Source organism: Nannobrachium achirus (genome assembly GCF_963921795.1).
Source record: "Nannobrachium achirus genome assembly, chromosome: 3".
NCBI classification, from domain to species: domain Eukaryota; kingdom Metazoa; phylum Chordata; class Actinopteri; order Myctophiformes; family Myctophidae; genus Nannobrachium; species Nannobrachium achirus.
The window spans coordinates 48689850-48711380 of record NC_137812.1 but is presented as its reverse complement, the minus strand read 5'-3'; the positions used below and the strand labels follow the sequence as shown (position 1 = coordinate 48711380).

Below are 21531 nucleotides of genomic sequence, written 5' to 3'. Positions count from 1 at the left end.
GATTTCTGCTGTTACAATTGTAAACCTGCAAACATGATCCGCTTTAATTACTTCAGTCTATATTAGTAGCATAATTACTTAGCATTAGTCTTTTTTATGTCCAATTTATTTGTATTTAAGTTCATAAAGTTAAGTGAATATAAATGCATTTGAAATTAAATACTGGTAAGAATGTTACTTTTCAGGATCCCAATACAAAAAAATGCTAAAAAGAATTCTGGATTCCAATTCAAAAATAGCAAAAATAGCAGATCTACAAGCTTTTGAGCTTGTAGATCGGCTATTTTTGCTATTTTTGACTGTATATGCATTGTGGCCCTCTGGAGTGAATGTGAAAATATAGTGGCCTTCTCCATCATCAAAGTTGCCCAACATGCCCCACATGGTTGGATAGAGGAAGTGGGCAAAATGAAGTAAGGGGCAGTATGGCGAGATAGCGAACGATATGGAAGGGAGAGAGGAAGAATAGAGGAGTGCGGGATGAGGGGGAAGAGAGAGAGAGAAGAGTTGGGAGGAGAATCGGGGTGGAGGATAAATAAGATAACATACTGTACATGTTACTATGGTTCACCATTTAATAGAACAAATGAATTGAACACTGTTGCCCCAATTTCTCTTTAAAGCAAACACAGCAGTGTGTTTGCTTTAAAGAGAAATTATATTCTTGGGGTAGTGCAATTATTTCTTCTGCATTGTTTGGCAAATTGTCTTAACCAAAAACTTGGATAAGACTTTTTCTTTTTTCTTTTTTTAAGTTTCCCGCCCCAGCCCCTCTTCTTCCTTGTGTTCTCTCAGAGCACAGCAGTCCAAACACGGCCCAAAGCCATGGCTCAATGTGATCCACATCAGTGGCGTCAGTTCAGCAAAAGCTAGGGTATGGCAAAGATGGGAGTCCTCATGGAAAAGAGGCATTGCATTTTGTATAACACGGTTCTATTGTGAATATAGCAGATCGGCTATTTTCACAATGTCTGAAAAAATACGAGTTGTTTTGTCAGTTTTTTCCCCAAGTTTCTATGGTTTCTTGGGCTGGATATGGCAGCCTGGAACGGTTGTTCAAGTGCAGCTAAACTTGGCATGTTAGTAAACGTGCCACAATTAATTAATGCATTGCACCTGTGCAGCTGACCTGCGGAACCTGGGAATATACCATTTTGTCAAGATGGGGAGAATACAAGTGTGGAGAATATAACTATAATACCTTGTTAAAGTGACCATGTTGTTCAATTTTGCATTTGTAGTTATTTTACTGTAATTTATCAACATAATAACCAGAACAGATAGACAAAGAGACAATCATGGATTTATATTTAAAAGTAACATTTATTTCCCCCCTGGGACCCAGGGTATGGCAGCTGCATACCCCTGCCATACCCAATTGACGCCCCTGATCCACATCTCCACTTCACTCTGGGTCTGACCAGCTGGCAGGCGGTATCAGCCCCTGGGGCCCGGAGGGAGACAGAGACAAACACCTCTGGTCAGACAAAGGCAGAAAGAGGGTTTGTTCTTTCTGCCTGTCCTCCATCTTCATTTCTCCCCGTCATCATTTCTTTAGACTGTATTTGTTCTACTGCCATTTATCAGTACGGTTCTTGCTCTTCCTCGTCAAGCCAGTAAGAGGCACTCTGGGACATCTTGGGGGCCCCACCTAAAGCCTCTGGACGATGGCAGATATGGAGTGTTCCCTTTGGGTGACTGTGGCTGGAGCTACCAGAGGCTGTGGCATCATGCCTCATGCTACAGTAAGGGCTGGTGAATAGACATGTCAAAGAAGAGTATCTCTGAAATGCATGTGATGAGGTTAACTATAGGCTGAGCTAGGTCTGGTTTCTATCCACATTTCAGACCTCATAAACTGCTATGATCTTTTAGTGCCTTTGTCTTATTGTAATTTATTAGATTTTTTTTTAAAGCTTTTCAAACACTGTTTTGGAAAGATGCTATATAAATGAAGATTATTATTATTATTATGATCTGGAGGTGAGCAGGACTTTGCCTCATGCTCTGGATTGTTTAGATCAGTTTAGTTTAGTCGCTGTAAGATGCTGAAAACATATATTTTAGACTACATTTTAATCTAATATAGTGTATATACTACACACGGTTTACGTAGTTGGCATTTTTAACTTGTTAACTGTTCTTTTTTCAGATCAAACCATCCCTTTATGGCCCGTTGTCTCTTTGAACTCTCTCAACTACCCTGGCACTGTCCACCGCATACCATTTCATAACTCAAGAGACAGCCCTAAAGAATAATGTTGGGAAAAGGGGAAGCTGATCTCTGGTCAGTGCTCCAGCTCTGGCCGCAGCAGGCCTGGCTGTGGTGTCGGTGGTGGCACGCCTGGGTGGGCCTCGTGAAAACATAATCCATCTCCCCCGCCATTCAGACGGGACAGCGGACCTCGTTTTCCCAGCAGCAGACGCTGAGCCAGCATGGCCTCCTCTGTAAAAGACGCTACTGTCCGCCTCCGGGAGCGGAGCGTGCATGGCCTAGCGTTGGCTAAACAAAGGTGGCGCACGCAGAGGTTAAGTCTGGATATAAAGGAAGGAGAGGCCTTCTAAGGTAGCAGAACATCGCCGCCCACTCATTTGAGACACCCGTTTCCACACTCGGCTCTCTCTCTGGTTCGCCGGGGGTTAAAAAAGGCCTGTTCTATTTGGATTTCCAAACTAAACGGGTGCAGTGTTTCGCCCGTCTATCCCTGTATAATCAAGTCAGCTGCTATTTATTTTATTGGCAGGCACTGAGGCCCCATTCGCATGTCAAAAAAAGGGTAAGACTGCAGTCGGGCCGTCCCGAAAACCACTTTAGGAAGGAGAGGGGGCGGCCCTAAAACAAAATGGAATGAGTTGCTCTTGGCCGGGGTGCCCGAGAACCATATAATAAAGCATAATTTGAGCGTCGTTCCCCCCCCCCCCCTTCCGAGGGCACAGTGTAATTAAAAATACATGTCGACATACTTTGCAGTCTCTGGTTTCCAAACGGGAACCGAGCGCTGCATATTTAACCGTAAATATAGAAAATACAAGCGCAGCACAGCCGAAAACCTGCCCTGGCAGGCCAGCAAAAAGGGTTCCTTTTGCCGTGACAGCTTGGGGTGAAATATGACGATCGGGGAGAAAGACAAACTTTCACATTCAATCTAGGAGCCAGAGGATTTTATTATTGTTATTCCAAGGTAGAGGGAAAGAGAGATGAAAAAAAAAGGAGTGAAGAAGTGAAAGCAGCACAAATGTGAGCCAGAATGCGCTCCCTGCACCTGAACCTGCACAGTCACGATAGGGTGTGTGTGTGTGTGTGTGTGTGTGCACGTGTGTGAGTGAGTGTGCGTGTGTCTGTGAGCATAATGACCTCAAGGGTGCTGGTACAGGTAGGCCGCAGTGAGCGGTGCCAAAGAGGCTGCTATATAGCCATACTGGAACTCTCTTCCCCACCCTGCTCTGGCCCTCAGCCGGCTCGGCCTATACAATCAAAGACCCCTTTATGAGGACGGACCGCTGGAAGTAGAAACCACGCAGCTCCGGGGTTCTTTACACTTCACCCGCACAGCGGGGGGGGGGGGGGGGAGATGACCAAGAGGTCGGCCAAACTACTCTGATTCAACAGAATGCGTCGCGTGTTTTCAAAGTTATTTTAGCGTGAGTGAAGCATGTACCAGGAACCGTGTGAGTAGGGATGGGACGATATGAAAACTTCATATCACGATTATTGTGACAAAAGAAATCGCGATTTACGATATTATCGCGATAATCAAAAAACATTATCCTGGTACGGAAACATTTGCCAAAAAATAGCAGATCTACATGCTCACAACGTGTCGCAAGCTTGTAGATCGGCTATTTTTTGACAAAGACATTTGATAGAGAGTGAAAAGGTTGAGACTGTATCAAGTACGTATAATTACGTTTTACCAGAGGGTATAAGTGCTACCAGAAATGCAGCTCTTAAAATGTAATCGTTCAGACACTTGAATCTAAGATTGAGATTGGTAATCCAAAACGACGGTAACTCTTCTCCAGCCGGAAATAATCCCTGGAGAAGAGATTAATTTATGAATGGAATTCTCAAAGTACAGAAACAGGGAATTTTAAGGGTTATCACCTGAATGTTTGAATTAAAACAGCTGGCAGTGTCAGTGTTAAATATAACATGCCAGACTTTTAAGAGGGAACCGGTTTCTGACCTGCCTTGTAAAATTGTGGAATACACAATGTGTTGAATTTCTGAGAAAACCAAACAGTTAACTCAATAAAAATACAAAGCAATATTGTAGGTTAGCTTTCTATCTGGATTAAAGTTTTTCACCTGGCTGGCCTGGGTCCTGCCCATTCACTGCTTCGCACAGACAGGCCATTAATCACTAATATCATAACACCACAAATACAGACAATATTTAGGTAAAGAGCACTGTTAACATATACCTTTCTCCACACTGCATTTCTGTGGCGGGGAAACTGTAAATACACACACACACACACACACACACACACACACACACACACACACACACACACACACACACATAGTATAAACCCTTTCCCTTAGAACATCAGTGCAAATATTGATGGAAATGTCATGAAGATATATACCTTGGTCGGGAAAATAACTGCTGATGCATGACAAGTTAAAAATACACTTAAGCAAACACTGATGTAACGCTGAAGACATACAGTACATGTCTGGGTGTGTGAGGGAGCTAGCTGAGTGTATAGCTCCTTTCGGAACCTCTCCCTCCGCTATGCAGCTCTGAGTCTCTCATCGTTTTACTTCTCAAGCGTGGAAGAAAATCGAAGCAAGGGGTTGAAATAAAGAGGTCGGCCGCTTAACTCGACCCAGTGACGTTCGAGTTTAGCCCCGATAGGGACAGAATAGTAAATAATGTTTTGGCGAGAGCGCTTGGCTACTGGCTAATCGCAGCGCGTCCTTGCACAAGTTCCTCCCCCTCCTATCCCCAGATCCGGTAGGAATAGCACACTCGGGTCAGACATAGGGTATGTGTCAGGCAGTGTTGCCAGGATTGCTTATTATAAGTGACTTTGGGCTTGTTTTTCTGTGAAGTCGCTTGTAAATATTTGTGTGGGGTTTTTGGGCTTCTTTCTAAAGTGTAGCTGCTTATTTGGGGACTGTTTCTTAATGTTGTTTTGTGTTTCTCAAATATCTTCATATCAAGGACCACATACATTAATATGCTTTTGTCCGCGGTGCACTCTTCTGGAATTATTTTGTGCCAGGAACCCCATAAAAGATGTTTTGTGTATAGTGTATGTGAGAGAGATGGAAAATAGACAATCTACAAGCTCACGATGTGTCACGATGCGACACATTGTGAGCTTGTAGATTTGCCATTTTCAAAAGATTTTTATATATTTTAAAATATTATACATGTGACAACTGGTGAAATGGGACATTCTACATAAAGAGTACCTTCTACTTTTGGTACTTTAAGTACATTTTGATGCCAATACTTGTGTAATTTTACTCAATTAAATGTCGACTTCCAAAGTACTTCTATTTATTTTAGTATTGGTACTTTTACTTAAGTAAAACATCTGAGTACTTTTCCCACTACTGATAGTGTGTGTGAGAGACAGTGTGGCAGACCACACAGTCATGTGGTTGTGTCTGTCTGTCTGTCTGTCTGTCTGTCTGACGACCCAAGAGCTCTCCCTCGCCTGAGGTCCACTGGCTCAGCCACGCTTGAACCCAAAATGGATTCACTCGGGCAAAAACACAATGACAAGCCTAGAATTATGGAATGCTTTAACCAGTGAAAAATAGCAGATATTTCGGTGCCGCGCTGTGAGCTTGTAGATCTGCTATTTTTGGAAAAAGTCACGAAAATGTGTGCAAATCTTTGAATATATGTGTTTTCAAAGCGAACGTTTGTAAATCAAATTTTGCTTCCGGGTGGTCCCTGGAACTAGATATTTTGAGATGGGGGGTCCGTGGTCAAATAAATATCAGTTTGGGGGTCCTTGACATGAAAACGTTTGAGAACCACTGACATAGTGGTCTCTCAAGAACAGACTAACTGAGCTCCAGTTAAGCGAAAAGGACCTTTTCTTTGATGATGGCTGGCCAGATTGCTGACATATAGAAACATGGGTTTTTCAAAAAACCTTAGGATTCAAAAGACACTTATAGAATCGGGTCAAAATTCTAATTTTCACGATTTTTCAAAAATAGCAGATCTACAAGCTCGCAGCGCGGCACCGAGTTCTATTTTTCAATAGTTAAAGCATAAAATAATGATACACTATAATGTGTACCCGTTCTAAATGGGTTAAATGTTGCAGGATGCAATCTAGTCCATCACTAGTCTCTGCTTCATCCTGTAATGAAACAGAGGCAGTGAAATAGACGGTTCTTTAATAAACTATTTGCATTTACGAATTTCATGAATAGTATTGGAAAGCCAAATGTAAAGCTGTCAACAGAGATGAGCGGCTGCCTTAAAGCAGCTTATACGCTCAGCAACATTAAGACCAGCTGGGGAGCATGTGGGTGTGTATGTGTGCATAAGGGTTATAGTTAGTGTAAGGGGGAGTATATGAACCCTAGTGTGACTAAGGGGAGGGGTGGGGGTGTTGGGGTCAGTCGTCCCTCTATCACAGTGGTTCTGAACCTGTGGGTCTGGACCCCAAATTATTTGATTAGCTTAACTGATTCACAGCCAAATCGCCAAAAATCGCCATTTTGGGGAGGGCTGAGGCAGCCAGATTGCCAAACGTCGCCTTTCTGAACATTTTCTGATTTTTTTGGTATTTTTTTGACATTTTTTGAGCTATAAATGACCATTCTAGCTTCTATAAGCTTCAGCAATGATATTCCGATGGAAATGACGTCATCGCCGGAAACCGGAAATCAAGCGTCTCCCAAGCGTCTCCCATGTACACAAGCATATTTTTTTACATTGGAAGCCATTACAGCAACTCCGCTCTATCTCACGATCAAAACGTCGGATTTTGATCCGGTTTGAAGTCTCTGTGCGTCTATTGGGCATCTAAGGCACATAGTCGATAATTTTTTAAGACCATCAGGCGCGCGTATGGCGTGCACGGGTCCCGCGCCGTTCCATGCTAACGCTAATGCTAAGTGGATGGACTGGTTGCTAATTTGAGGCCTTCTAGCAATCGCCAGAGACCTTAATCGTTGGCGACATCTAGTGTACACTATATAGACTACAGCCTACCAAAATGTCATGCATATGAGGGAGATCTACTGTGACTCTGAAAAATTAATAATATTCCTGGCAGTATAGGCGCAAAAGCATATTGTAAATGGCTGTGAGTGATTAATGTGAAACATTATTTTCCCACTCAACAGTAAAAAAAACAACATAAAGTTTAAGTGAATAGAGGGTATCTGCACATTTCTAAAGTGACAATTTAAGGACTTTTTAATATCTGCCAAATATTGGCCAAATTGGCAAATATTTGAGGCAGATCTGCTATTTTCACAATAGAATGGGTGGGGTTAAAATATGATTACTTTGGGGGTCACGGCCTGAAAAGGATGAGAACCACTGCTCTATCGGGTCAAAGGGTTAAGGTCTTATGGTGTAGGCCGGGTGTGGCTCTGTGCAACATTTGAAATATTCAGTATTTTATGGTCTGTACCACAACCGGTTAATCTGGACCGGCCTGAACTCCTGACATGAGCCATTTCAAGCCTTTCTACATTTCTGTCTTGAAATGTGCAGTTTTATAAAGTGAAGATAAGCTAGACGTGGGTATTTTCTAGAATGACTGAATTTTTAAATAATATTTACTACAGTTGTGCAGACATGAATTATATGTCCTGAGTCGTAATGCAACAAACAAAAAAAGAAAGGTTGTTGGCGGTAAAATTCGAAATCGGAATATATTCCAAGAAGCTTAAGACTTTTTTTTAAAGAAAAATTCTGTATAAATTATATCTGAGAGTAAAAATGTATCACCAAATGATATGAAAGTGAAATGTATTAATTTCAAGTTAGACATAAGCCTAAGTACTAAATTAACACATTGAAACCGGTAAAGAATCTGTGTCATTTTAGATTTTATACGTTGGCTATCAAAAAATAGCAGCTATACAAGCTCACAGCGTCCTCGCACATCTGCTATTTTTGAACATTCGAAAAATCTTGAAAGTGTTTGAGAGCTACTGATTTAGAAGGCATTAGTAGAATCGGCCTCAGGCCTTAAATGGGTTAAAGGCACTTTGCTGTGCTGAGGGACAGGAGACCGTGTTGGCAAAAGGGCAGGTAGTACTCTTCACATGTAACCCAAAACACTGTCAACCAACCATTCTGGAGACACAGGATCCAACCATCTCTTCTCACACTCAAGTTTGACGGCTTAACTTGTATAAAACATGAATGTTTTGACACTTTGACAGCTTTTAATGAAAGCGAGTCAGGTCCCCCCTGGCCCCTGAAGCTGTTGCGTTTGTTTGACTCGTTGTCGAGTGTCAACCCATCTCCTCTTTCTTGCCTACCTCGATGCAACCACTCCATGTTACACTATTGATGCCTGATTTTTGCGTGCATCTGCTGCCTGCCTCTGTAGCACATGCAATGCCTACCTTTAGATGCATTTCCCTGCAGACACGATTAGTTTGAAAACAAGGGAGAGGGCTCAACTAAGACACAACATGCATTTCTGAACAACATTCACTACAATACGGACCTGTGTAAAAATGTACCTGTAAAAAGGTCACATTTTGCACTCTTAGGATTAAATTAGCATTTTGGGTTTATTACTACAATCAGGTATGGATACTTTCCTTTACAACTTCTTCTCACAATAATTAAGAGAAGCCCTGCACAAGAATATGTAGGCCTATGTATTGTACTGTATGCATTAGGCATTGTATGTATGTATATGCAATAGGCATTGTATGTATGTATGAATCTTTACTCCTTCATTACAAGATGGTACTCTAGACATAGGGAAAACATACATAGGCCTATTTCCTTTCCAACACAACACTCTGCAACCGTTCAAGACCCCAAAGTGTTACTGAAAGTGAGGTAATTGGTATCAACACAACATGTTTTCCCTCCTCTCGCTCTCCAAACCCTAAAGGATCAGTGCATAGAGAAAACCATTCATCAGAACTATTGTGGGCCATGTATGTCTCTGTGTACTACTCTGTGTGTGTGTGTGTGTGTGTGTGTGTGTGTGTGTGTGTGTGTGTGTGTGTGTGTGTGTGTGTGTGTGTGTGTGTGTGCGCGCGCGTGCGTGCGTGCGTGCGTGCGTGCGTGCGTGGTGGGCCTATGTGCGTGTTGGGTGAAATAGTCCGAAATCCTGGGGTTGATAAAAGACAGATGTCCTGACACGGAGCCAGCCGCAAGGCTGATAACTTTAACAGTTCTTTGGAGCAGAGCGAGAGAGACCAGGGGATGTGTGGAGAGGACAGGAGGTAGAGAGAGAGACCAGGGGATGTGTGGAGAGGACAGGAGGTAGAGAGAGACCAGGGGATGTGTGCAGAGGACAGGAGGTAGAGAGAGAGACCAGGGGATGTGTGCAGAGGACAGGAGGGGGGAAATAAGGAGAAGCAGAGAGGAGAGGATAAGATGAACTACAGCACAGCTAGGTTTTCTGAAGCCCTGTGGAGACACCAAGGCGACTGTAACTGATAGAGATACGTAATGTAGTGCCCACATACTGTACACTCTTGTTATTACAAAAAAAAAAAAAAAAATCTGACTTGCCCTACTTATTTGAGGTGGATTTCCATCAGATTTTTTTTACCAAAATGCATAGGCATTCATCATCGGTAAATATCGTTTGCCCAATTTGGTCAAGAACCATTAGGTTTTGGAGTGCTTCCATAATTACTGTAGCCTACACTGCTGGAGCACCATCCAACCATATAATTGCAACGTCTTCAGTTTGAGGCCAGGTCGGCCTGTGAGACCTGTGTTGCCTGCGTGACATAAAATGGTACATTTTTCTAATGACACTACTTTCTTGATGTTGCCAATTGCAAAGGGAACACAAATTAAAATGCTAAGACTGTCATTTCCTACAATGCATGAAACTCATGTGAATGTCAATCAGTTGGCACCAGTGGTGGAAAGTAACTAAGTACATTTACTACGAATACTACGACGACGACAACGACGACGACTACTTCTACAGTACTTAAGGTGCTTTCATTTTCTTGAGTATTTCCATTTTTCAATACTTTATACATATTGTACTTTTTACACCACTACAATTATCTGACAGCTTTAGTTTCTAGTTACTCTGCAGATTTAGATTATCATTAGAGAACATACATTCACCTAAGGCCTTCACCTAAAGTCTTTGAATATATCTTTTTGAAAGTGAACATTTGTAACTCAAGTCAAATATTTGCTTCTGGGGGGTCCCTGATACAATATTTTGAGATGGGGGGGGGGGTCCCTGGAACAACATATTTTTTGGCCAAATACATGTAGTTTTGGGGGTCCTTGGCATGAAACATTTTGAGAACCACTGACAGATAGAAGGATTTAGAAGACACTTAGAATCGGGTCAAAATATTCAAAGATTTGCACAAATTTTCAAGATTTTTCAAAAATAGCAGATCTACAAGCTTGCAGCGCGGCACTCGGTGCCGCGCTGTGAGCTTGTATATCTGCTATTTTTTTTATATTTAAAGCATAAAATATTGTGTAATAATGTGTTCAGGCATTCCATTTCTCATTATAAGACGACACTCAGTCACTCACTCTGTCTCTCTGAGGTTGGCTGTGGATAGTTCAGAAACCTGCCTATCAGTGATATCATTGGTAGGCGGGTTTGGTCATTTCAAAGAAGATCTCAAACCTTTATTTTAATGTTGTATAATGCAAGAAGCATACAAGCTTTCCGGGAAGAGAAAGGCTGTTGTTTCAATTTGATTGGAATCTTCATCGATGAGGTCATTGGTAGGCAGATTCCTAAAGTGTCCATAGTACTCCAATGATTTGCAGAGCGAGTAGAAGGAAATTATGCCAGCTTATAATGAGCATCAGTGTGGACCAATTATGTGAAGATAAAGATGGGTGATATGCTCCTTTAAGGGGTTAAATCGGTTTCTATATTAAACCCTGACTAAAATGAGAAATAATACGAAATTTGAATTGTGATACTTCTTACCATTTGAAGGCTGGAGTCCTTCTGCGCTCTCCTAATAAGGAGTCAAGACAAGCACCAAACGATGCTAATTGACTGGATAACATTGCAGAGCTTTAACTCATAAGCAGAGGCTGTTCTGACACATATGGATACTATTTTGACCAGATGACCAGATGTTGATTTCCCAAACACGCGTATCGTGCCAGCCGCTGTTATTGCAAGAGTTTCTGACCAAGAATCTGTATTAGAAAAGAAGGGGGAGATCTCCACATTCTTTCAGCGTGAAATTAAATCCCCCTCTCTCTCTCTGCTGGTGCCTCCGTTTTTGCTCTTTCCAAAATTGCCTTAATGCGAAGATACAATGCAATGAACACCGATTCAGCCTCACATTATAGCTCCAGCAAAACACTTATGTAATACGCCAACAACAGCTTAATTTAAGTGTCTTTACTTGAATTACACAACTATTTGGACTTGTAATGGGTAGTGATAATATTTATGTCAACTAATGGCTGCCTCCAGTTACTAATTAATCAACAGTATATGTCAACAGTATAATGTGTAAAATGTGCTCTCCCCACTAAGTCACGCTAACTTGCAGTTGGGATGTCTCTGAAAACCACACCAGACGTGTTTTGTATGGCTAATGGTGTGATGTCGAATACCAATGCTAAGCTAACACCCGTTTGGTATTACAGTCAAGTAAAGTGAGGAGGCTTCACCGGGCCGAGCTGCTTGATTTGCGTGCAGGTGTCGTGCAGCGGAAATTGCTGATATACAAGCTCACAGTGTGAGCTTGTATATTCAGTGTAGTATTTTCAGTGCACAATATGCACACAAAACTAAGTATAATTCACAATTTACCTGGCCATAAAGAGAACCTTCAGCTGAGACAACTTGCTGACAGCAAATACAAACACACTATGAGATGGACAGCTCACCACTCCAACAGTCTGTGTGTACGTGTGTGAGAACGAGAGAGAGAGATGTAGCTTCAACACCATCCACATGAAAGTGTACGTGTGTGAGAACGAGAGAGAGAGATGTAGCTTCAACACCATCCACATGAAAGTCACCCCTGAAGAAAGGTAAGCATGTAGTGTACATACATGCGCGTACAGTACACAACCACAGATGGACATTGCCCCGTGGGACAGGACACCGTCAGCATTTCCGCGCTGCAGCATTGCATAGCAGAGTGCTTGTGTGAAGCCTTGAGTGATTGGTTGCTGAAACTGCTTTGTGCGGACAGCTGGGTCGAGTGTGTCAGAGTTTGACAACCGCTAAAATATCCCGAATCCGATGTGCTGTTGCGTGTGTGCGTGCAAGTGTGCACACTTGTGTGAAAGAGAAAGAGAGCGTGTGCATGTGTGTGTGTGTGTGTGTGTGTGTGTGTGTGTGTGTGTGTGTGTGTGTGAAGGTTACCTGAGGTTAGTGTTCTGGCTGTCCATGGCCAAGCGGGAACCATTTGGACTAGGGCTACTAGAGAGAAAGAGAGACGAAGAGAACACAATGAAAAAGAGGAGAAAAGGGAGAGAAATGGAGTAGAGAGAACCAAATGACAGGAAGACAGAGCAAAGAAAGACAGATACAGGAAGGAAGGATGGAGAGAGTGAGAGAGAGAGAGAGAGAGAGATGAAAGAGGTGGGACAGAGAGACAAACGATGTACAAGCAGGACAAAAGAAATGAGGAACACAAGTAGTGGAGAGTAGAAAGACGAAAGAACAAAACCAGAGAGCGGAGAGCAATGGAAAAGTTAGGAGGGACACAAAAAAACACACACATGAAATAGAGGACAAATAGAAAGACAGAGAGAACCAAGGGACAAAAAAGGAAGAGAAAAACAGAATAGGTGAGATCAACAGGGCCAAGCAGGGCCACATGTGGCCCTGATACGGCAGGCATATTCACGAGTGTAATGAACATTATATAGTGGAAAAAAGATGGTCCAAAACCATCTATGCACATTTAACCACCTGATGCATTCACTTTTTATAGCCACAGTATAGAGCACAATCTTTACAACCACGTACTGAATCAAGTATATGGGCTCTGAAAGCCTTCGCTGCCTCAACGTTTGTCTGTCATTCATGCCTTTAATAAATGATACAGCAGAGACTGTAAACCACCTTTTTTTCTTTACATTTGTTCTACTGGTGCTGTGACTGATGTCACTAAATGGATACTATATGAATCTACAAGATATCAGCCATTCTTGCAGTTAATTTTTGTCTTTTAATATTTTCTAAATATGAGTGCATCTCCCTGTGTGGTCACCGATGCTGAATAAAGCTGGGGAGAATAAGCACAGACATTGAAGGAACGCTGTGGGATTGAAAGCAGTCAAGAACCTAAAGTGCTGTGTCTGTACTCATTAAGACAATATTAATAATCCACTCCCTTCATTCCCTGCTTTCTAGCATCACCTCACTGTGTAACATTGTACAATACAGTAGATAAAGGCAACTTGCAGTCAAAGACCTTTTTAGGGAATTCTAATAAATTCTCAAAATGTCTCTAGTGTTACGTTATTTGATACCACAACTGAATGTCCTAATTAAGCTTCTCTTGCCCGCTTGGGAAATTTGCTATTTCTGCGAGCTAGCTGCACTGTATGCTTATTCTCAGCCATGAGTCTGGCAAACTCTTGGTTCAACAATGAATGTAGTTCAGCCTTATATCCGGAACTGTATATTATAGCAGGCCTAATTAGTTTGTGGTTTGAGGCTTGTTTTGATATACGGCCTAAAGAAGCTGGTGAAACGTGAAGAGATTCATGTGGCTGTCAATAGACAAGCTTGTGTGAGTGGTAGTGGCGGGGGCCTGCAGTCATCTATTTCAGGGGTTCCCAAACATTTTTGTCTCAGGGCACCCCATAAATATTGTTTTAATCCGAGGCACCCCTACATTATAATTGTCACTCCCAGCACCTTATATTTATAGCATATTGTCGTTGTCGGGTGGAAACCTTTTATGTCCAAAACCTTTCGTTTTGTATTTATCATCTATAAAATGTACTAAACTAGAGAAAACAGCAGATCTACAAGCACACAACGCTGTGCTTGTAGATCGGCTGTTTTCACTAGTTTTGTGCGACGGTCTTGTATGATGAAGCAGGGCTTTGCTTTATCCAAAGACATACACATTTGAAACTTGGAGATATGAGGTTTCTGCCCGACAGTGACGATATTTTAGTGATTATGTTGCGAGGAAAACGTTGAGATAATAGCCATTTTGGTTAGAATGACTGAAAATAACTTTGTACTTCAAGTTTAAAATTATACTAAATATTTGTTCAAGTGTCCAAATAAATTCCAAATATTATCAAGTGATCTCGCGGCACCCCTGGACTGCCGTCGCAGCACCCAGGGTGCCCCGTCACCCACTTCGAAAACCCCTGATCTATTTACTTGAGGGACGGGACGGTGTAACAGGAGAGAGAGATGCATTTTGGGATGCCTTGGAGAAGGCTAGAGTGGACAGGACAGGAGCTGTAACTGTTACAGCTTCAAACCAGTGTTAATGTTGACCGGAAATTTGGATTTAGTTTTAGTCAGTCTTTTGAATAAAATACAATGCACTTTTAGTAATATTTGTTTTATTTCATCTGAAATGTTTAAGTTTAAAGACCCATTTACACTGGCAGCCAAATCCAGCCTGAATCAGATCTGTGTCACATCCAAATTGGAATCTGTGGCACAGATCTGATTCAGGCTGGATTTGTCTGCCAGTGTAAATCCGGCCTTAGTCTAGTTTTAGTCAACTAAATATCGAAGATTTTAGTAGACAAAGTTGATAATGTATTTTGGCGGGAGTTGATGGAGTCTTAATGCCAGATTTTACACTTGGCTGCATGAAAAGAAAACTTTCGTCATAGTTTTAGTCAACGAAATCAACACCTCCTCAAACCTGCACTGAGGAAACTGCTACTGGACTATGTACTTACTTGAGAACTAGGTGGAGGTTGGCGGAGAGTCGTGGGTCAGTGAACTGCGTGGTTCGGTTGTTGTGGTCCACAAAGTAGACCCGTCCCGTGGCAGTGTTCCTGATCTCCCAGCCTGGTGGCAGAGGACCCAGCTCCTCACAGTTCACATTACTCAGGTCCCTGCACGGGGAAAGGAATCATTCAGACTTCTTTCATGCATTATTTTGTAGGGTCAGAGCTCAGGTCCCAGGAAAAGACCCCAAAGAACAACATGTTTTTCCAACACAGGCCGGATGCATGTTTAAAACAGTCACTAATGATTCTTGAGGGACATCATATTTTCAAGTATACCTACTCAGGGCCATAACTACCATTGAGGACACCAATTTCTCCCGACGGAAAAAATATATATTTTTGTGCGGAAAAGCCATTACAACGGCAAAATTACGTGGGAGGTGTATATGCTATGGTGTATGTGCTGTGCCTTTAAGAACATCACAACACTGCCGTAAAGCAGGTCTGTTGCTATAATGATCACGTCAGTCGTATGTTGTAGCCCTATGCTGGCTGTTGTTGTTACCCTGCACGGAGTTACACAGTAAAGCCTACGTTTGGATTATACCTTTCGTGTGGACATTGAAAATTACATGGTGTCAGATTTTAGTCAGAAGCTTGACGGACGCATCGCTTCAGAAAGATGGACAAGTTTAACCCCCCGGATAGTTTTGCATTCGACCACCAAAATGCATAAGGAAACTGGAAACAGCGTGGAAACGACGAGTACTTTTACCTCAAACGGAATATGATCCACGAGCGCGCCTGTTTCCACCAGAGAGAACAGCGGCCCGGTGAGAAAAATTGAATTGTTTATCAGAGATCTTTATGAATTATCATCAAAACACTGTGACTTTGGGGCAATAAGGGATGAGCACATCATTGACCGCATAGTTAGTTGTTGGTTGCAGATCAGCTGAAGCATACTGGCACAGGGTCTCTCTCGACTCAAAAGTACTCAAGTAAATATACTTAATTGTTGCAAAATGATTTTGCACTTTTTGTTTGTTTGTGTTACATTTAGGTAAAAAATAAACCGTAGAAACCTGTTAAAACAACAGGATAAAACCGTACAAAACCCAAATTTTCACACTTGCGCGTGCACAAGGAAACCCCCTCCCCCCTTCCCCCCATCAATGACCTCTGTATTTTCTAAACCCTGGTTACGGCGCTGTACCTACTTAAATACTGCAGTTATTACTCCACAGTCTTTACTGCCAACAACCATCACTGACAAAGTGATACTAAAATAGCAACAAGGCTTCATAAATATGGATGCATTGCTACTCCAGTTTCATCAAATTCATTAGACTTTGAGGACCCTTGAGGTTTTGAAATGGAACGTCATAAATCCTCTCTAATTCCCCCGATTTATTGATGAAATGCAACATAATGTGGTCATTACTCATTCAAGTGCTGCTGCTGCTGCACTACCATTACAGTTTCATTATTACAAGCACTGAGAACTGCCATCAGAATTAAATATTAAGTCTAACATAGACCGTTGTCTTAGTGCCACAAACTATTATCACCTCATATTTAGTTTAACCCATTTAGGCATAGAATTATTATTGAATGCTTTAACCAGTGAAAAATAGCAGATATACAAGCTCACAGCACGGCACCGAGTGCCGCGCTGCGAGCTTGTAGATCTTCTATTTCTTTTTAAATCATGAAAATGTGTGCAAATCTTTGAATATATGTATTTTCAAAGCCAACGTTTGTAACTCAAATTTTGCTTCTGGGGGGTCCCTGGAACTAAATATTTTGAGATGGGGGGTCCGTGGCCAAATAAATATCAGTTTGGGGGTCCTACACATGAAAAGGTTTGAGAACCACTGACATAGTAGTCTCTCAAGAACAGACTAACTGAGCTCCATTTAAGTGAAAAGGTCCTTTTCTTTGACGATGGCTGGCCAGATTGCTGACATAGAAACATAGGTTTTTCAAAAGATCTTAGAAGGATTCAAAAGACACATAGAATCGGGTCAAAATTCTAATTTTCACAATTTTTCAAAAATAGCAGAACTACAAGCTCACAGCGCTGCACTCGGTGCCGCGCTGTGAGCTTGTATATCTGCTGTTTTTCAATAGTTAAAGCATAAAATAATGATACACAATAATGTGTACCCGTTCTAGATGGATTAAAGAGACAGGTCTGCTGACAAGAGGTTCGAGAGAACAATGGGCCTTGATAACTGACAATTACTCACCACAGTCAGAACTACCTTAGCATGGTGATACACAAGGCAGTTTTTGGGTGATTTAGATGGATGAGCACTCCCCTGGCAACAAAGTGAGTCGCGAGGTCTTGAAACTATTCAAATGTTTCCTGGCAATGGGAGGACCATTATGTGATTAAAGTAACAACAATGCTGAAGCAATTTCTTGCTCCAACAGAGTATCCTAAGCTCATACAGCTTTCGTACAGGTTTTCATTGCACAGCACTATACCAATTAATTTCAATTGTCTTTAGTGCTTTGTAATTCTGTAACATGGTTAGACAAAAATGTCTTGCCAACAATACTTAATTGCTTATCGTACATTTGTCTTATTGTAATTGCACAGTGCTCTAGATGAGCGTGTTGGCCTGGAATGAGTGTAATGTAAAATACAAAAGCAATCATTGGAATCGTGATGCTTAATGTTGCTTAGCATGACCGCAGCCCATCTGACAAACTACTTGTTCTGAGCTTCTGCTGCCTCCCTATGGACCTGGAGCGAGGATCTGGAACCTTTGCGAGTGTCTTGCATATGTGTCTTGTGTGTGATGCGAGGACACAACACTTGGAAACAACACGTCTTCCCGACAGCGACTCGGCATGCTGGGTCATATCACCACTGACGCTCCAAGAAAGGACCAAACCCAAAGGGGGTTCTGTGGGGCGTTGGAGCTCATGTGGAGGCTGTTTCAGGGCAGGAAGAGAGCGGCTACGCCAAGAAGACGCCAAAGACGTGTAATGCAATAGCACTGCCTGTCGTCTCCCGTGGATTAACGATTGGAGCTACGGAGAGTTTTTCAGACGATGTGATTGAATACAGAACCTGTGCTATGTTCAGCAGAACAACTGTCCAGAGAAGTTTAACCTTGGATGATAGAATAGTAGATGTGCTGTTACAGTACTGGGACGCTGTGAGGACACTGCTTAAACCCAAGCTAGAAAACTCAACCCGACGCTTAGAAATGATATCCCGCCCTTATGTCCATTTGGTCAGGCAGAAAATGAAATTCCACAAATTATACTGTTCTGAACCCAAATACCAAGTAATCAAGCAATAAATTATGCCAAATGCAACCCTGTCAAGTTGGGTATCCGGAATAAATGTCACGGTCTACATTAGAAATAGTTAAAATAATGTATCAACTATTGGTAGTCCTTTTTAAATAATGACTTGACCTTAAGAACAAAGAATGTCTACATGTAAACAGATGTGCGAAAATGGAAGGTGTTACCTGGGCACTCGGGGGTCATGCCAGGTGCTGACACCAGTCTGTGTATGGAGGAAGTAGACCTGGCCCTGCTGAGTGGTTCTTTGCTCTGGAGAGATAGAGAGAAGAGAGAGATGAAGAGGAGTTGTTACAGAACACAGAACACACAAAATTGAAATAAAAAATTGTCAAAGGGAAACTGTGAAGATAGGGGCACTCGGATGGTAAAGGGGTCAAGTTCCTGCCCACCGACGCAGAGTCTAGGGGATCAAGTGCACCGTGCATCCGGCTTAGCCAAGCATTGTTTGTGGGAGGGCAGCAGCAGGATCGCTAGGGTAGTGGAACTGAGAAGAGTAGCGCGCAAACTCTGCATGCATTAACATTACTGCCAGTGAAACTCCTCACTGTTGGATGAAAAGAAGCAGACCGGTGGCATCACATACAGTACATCGGAGGTGGCATGTGCTTGCCTACACCCTCCCTAATTAATCAATAAGAGGTCAGCAGCAGCAACAAGAGACTAAAATTACAAGGGGAATAGAGAATTGGCATCTAATCTGAGAGAGACAAAATATATATATATAATAGAAAAATAGGTTCTTGTTAGGGCAGGTATATCTGTGGTGTGTTCTAATCATCCTTATTTGTTATGCCCCGAGTAGATTTAGCCTGAGGTGAGTGGGACACCTGGATGTGAGGAGAATATCACTGAGGTCCCTGACTGTATTTCCTTGTGTAACGTTACTGAATGGCTTCCAGGAGCTGTATTTACAAAAAACCAAAGCCAGGGAATACCTTGGATCCTCTATAAAAAATAATAATAATAACACAAAGACAGCACACTTTAAATAGATGGAAACAGGAAGAGACACAATGACACGTTGAGGAAAAACAAAACATGGGAATTCACCAGATTCTTAATCATTTGTTGGATCTCAAAACAAATGAGTTAAGGTCGTTGCACACTGATATAGGAACAAATTTCGGAGCACGTAAATAAAGAAATCATCCTCACGTTTGCACACTGCCACCCGTTTTGTATTTATTTTCGGACCACTGGGTCCCTTGGTGTCTCTCTATCCCTCCCTCTCTCTTTTCCATGAAAAACGCATTTCGCAACGAAAAAACGCAGCAGTCTGCAACCAGCTTTACTGTCACTGGGGTGAGAGTGTGATTGTTGAAGAGGTGTGCGTGCGTGCGTGCGTGCGTGCATGCGTGCGTGCGTGCGTGTGTGTGTAAAGCCCTGTTTCATCACACAAGCCTGTCGCCCAAAACTAGTCAAAATAGCAGATCTACAAGCACACAAGGCCGGCTATTTTCACTATTCTAAATCATTTTTTAAATGATAAATACAAAACAAACGGTTTCCACCCGACAACAAAAATATGCTAATAAATCTGAACACCCCAACTTCCTCCTGGCTCTACCCAACACATTTTGTACCCTCCTCCCCCCTCTCTCTCTCTCTCTCTCTCTCTCTCTCTCTCTCTCTCTCTCTCTCTCTCTCTCTCTCTCTCTCTCTCTCTCTCTCTCTCTCTCTCTCTCTCTCTCTCTCTCTCTCTCTCTCTCTCTCTCTCTCTCTCTCTCTCTCTCTCTCTCTCTCTCGTCTGTCCAAGGCGTCCCTCGCCACACCCAACCCCGTGGTTCAGAGGGTTCAGCTGAGGGGAAAATGCCCGCTATAGCAGTTACTGGGTGACTCACTTGGCCCGCGCTCTGCCAGCCGTGGTGGACAGACACACTGGGGGCATTTTCAGAAAGCAGGGAGCCTGTCCAGCAGTGGCATTCTAAGTCTCTGGTGTCCAGCACTGACCTTAAAATAATGCCTTCTTTTACCGAGTCTGTGAGCATTGTAGGCTGCACCGTGGTGGACTGTGAAAATCAAGCACGGTAAGCGGGCTCGCTTGCTTTCTGTACAAAAAGGAAAAATGAAACCTTGCAGTTTGTCGAGACGCACAGCGCGTCGCTTCACGCCACAAGCTTGTAAATCGGTTATTTTCTTAATTATTATTTCGTATTAATGGAATTTTACTCAAGTCGTCGACCCCTAAAAATTGGTCCGTGACCCACAAATGGGTCCTGACCCACTGTTTGGGAACCAGTGCTCTAAATATGTGTGCATCTCCCTGTGTGTTCACCGGTGCTAAATAAAGCTGGTGAAAACCAGCACTGAAGGAAGGAATGCTGTGAGATTGAAAGGAGTCAAGAACCCAAGGTGCCGTGCCTGTGCTCTGCAAGAACATATTAATAATCCACTCCCTTCATTCCCCGCTTTCCAGCATCACCTCACTGTGGGGATACCGAGAGGAGAGGCCAGGAGAGCACATACTGTAGGCAGTGTTGACTGCACTTGTCATGACGTGGGGTTGTGGGGAAGGGGAAAGATCCAGCAAGAGACAGAAAGAATCACTGAGATAAGCACAAGGAACAGTGAAAGAAAGAAAATGACATCCAAAATAGACCCAAGAAAAGAAAAACGCAAGGCATAGTAAGTTGATAGTAAAATACTAAGTGACCAAAACAGCACAAATCATAATGTGACGAAAAGTTGCAACATAAATGCTTGCTGCTTGTGTGCATGTCCTAATGTTGTGATGGCCTACATTTCATTTGATCAAATTTAAATAGCACTTCACAGGAGCAATGTTAGTTTACATATACCGTATTTTCCGGACTATAAGGCGCACTTAACTCATTGAGTGCCTATCCCGAATTAGTTCGGGATATATTATCGCATCCCAGAGTGCCTATCCCGAACTAGTTCGGGATATAAAAAAAAAAAAAAAAAAAAAAAAAAATGTTTTTGGACCCCATCAAATCTAGTGAACATGATTTCAATCGCGATTTTGCATGTTCCACCCCCATACAACCCCATCTAACATACAGGGCGATTATCTCATAATCTCATAATATCTCATAATGGCGATTATCTCAAGAATGCCTGAACGGATTTCCAATCGGATTTTTTTGTTTGAAAGCTGTGAACAAACTGCACAAATCCACTCCAATGCAATCCAGGATTGCATTGG

General features: G+C 42.4%; 1 protein-coding gene across 1 annotated transcript in view; it reads right to left on the bottom strand.

Annotated features, from left to right (window-relative positions):
- The window catches only part of LOC308281630 (E3 ubiquitin-protein ligase SMURF2-like), a 114024-nt gene that overhangs the window by 13564 nt on the left and 78929 nt on the right, over positions 1-21531 (bottom strand). Inside the window, exons 9-11 of the mRNA XM_080721859.1 lie at positions 18530-18614; positions 15042-15200; positions 12520-12576 (exon numbers count right to left, since the gene is read on the bottom strand). Coding sequence (XP_080577985.1) covers positions 12520-12576; positions 15042-15200; positions 18530-18614 — 301 coding nt within the window. The remainder of the gene's footprint in view (positions 1-12519; positions 12577-15041; positions 15201-18529; positions 18615-21531) is intronic.